Source organism: Propithecus coquereli, unplaced genomic scaffold (genome assembly GCF_000956105.1).
Source record: "Propithecus coquereli isolate 6110/MARCELLA unplaced genomic scaffold, Pcoq_1.0 Scaffold3, whole genome shotgun sequence".
NCBI lineage: Eukaryota > Metazoa > Chordata > Mammalia > Primates > Indriidae > Propithecus > Propithecus coquereli.
This window is the reverse complement of record NW_012148618.1, coordinates 20,272,244-20,273,612: the sequence shown is the minus strand read 5'-3', so window position 1 is coordinate 20,273,612 and position 1,369 is coordinate 20,272,244. Positions and strand designations below refer to the sequence as shown.

Sequence of the window (1,369 nt, the reverse complement as noted above, 5' to 3'; positions counted from 1 at the left end):
CTTCAAGGAGCATGTACATTTTTAATATGAAAAAAATAAACATTATGAAAACAAAATAATAATAAAATCAAGAAACAAAAAATATTGAAGTTATAAATTTCAAAGTTATAAAAGTTTTCAAACATTAACAGTGCATGCCTATATTTCCCCGTTTACCCAATTAGTAAAGTCCAGGGTTTCTTAATTTGCTTGGATTATAAGCATATCATATCTCCGTATAGAACCTAGCACTATGTTCCATTTAATCAAATAAATGGTATCTAGCTGAACAGAGAAAGAAACATACAAATATATTCCTAAATATAAAACTCAAATATTACTTACAAATACAACTTTCCATATAAACTCAACAAAAATAGACAGACAGGAAGGAAGGAAAGTAAAAACTTACCAAGTTTTTTCTGGAACAAGTAAATGTATTGTTTTTAACTTTGTTTCTAGTTTAACTACACCAACAAATGGCCCCCAAGAGACTTAGAAAGATTTACATGCTTTCTTTCAGAAGTACCCAGGGCCTAATTTTTTGAGATCTATTATAAAATTACATTTCAGCAAGAAGACCAGTAATATCTGACCAAAGTAACAATCTCAACTATGTGAAAACCAGTGAAGAATCTAAAAATGAGTAAAGAAAGCCTCTGAGCAGTCAAAAGAAATAGTGCAAAGGCTACACACTAAAGCTCTTAATTCAGGGAGAATTCCTGAAAATCCTTCTAATTTAATCTTTCTTTTCCTCTTTTAAAGAAATTCCAACATTGGTTATCTGGTTTCCCAGTTTGCATCAAATTAGACCATCTATATGTAGCACAGACAGGAGAATGGAGAGGAGAGAAAGTAAAAGCAGGCATAGTACAATAATATTGGCAAAGAGTAAAAACCTGAAGAAATAAGGCAGAAAAACTATAAAGAGCAGAAATATTCAAAAAAGCATTGCTCACTAAGATCATCTGACCTCTGAAGACATCAATGAAGTGAACTGTATACTGTTTAATGATACATTAGCATAACACTAGGTTATTAAGAAAAACATTAAATTATGTTTAAGTAAGTTCAAAATGGCAATGAAGTTTAAAATTCCTTTTCATATTCAATGTTAAGAGTTAAAAAAAATAAGCTGCCTACTTCATGGTCGTTTTCTTCATATTCTGGAATACAAGGATATGTGTAAATATTTACAAATTCAGGAGCTAAGAGTTTTGCATGTATAGCAGTACTTTTGCCATCTGTTTCATTTGGATGTTTAATGATGTCAATCTTCAATGGAAGCTAGGTAAAAAGAAAAAAGACAAATGAACAAAACAAAGATAAAAATTCTAATTTTTATGTTAATAAAAATGGCCTTTAAAGCTAAATAGCAAGCTTACAATAC

The 1,369-nt window shown here is 29.9% G+C and overlaps 1 protein-coding gene across 1 annotated transcript in view; it reads right to left on the bottom strand.

Annotated features, from left to right (window-relative positions):
* Positions 1–1,369, bottom strand: part of DTWD1 (DTW domain containing 1) — a 59,984-nt gene that overhangs the window by 50,405 nt on the left and 8,210 nt on the right. Inside the window, exon 3 of the mRNA XM_012649150.1 lies at positions 1,111–1,266. Within this exon, the coding sequence (XP_012504604.1) occupies positions 1,111–1,266 (156 nt within the window). The remainder of the gene's footprint in view (positions 1–1,110; positions 1,267–1,369) is intronic.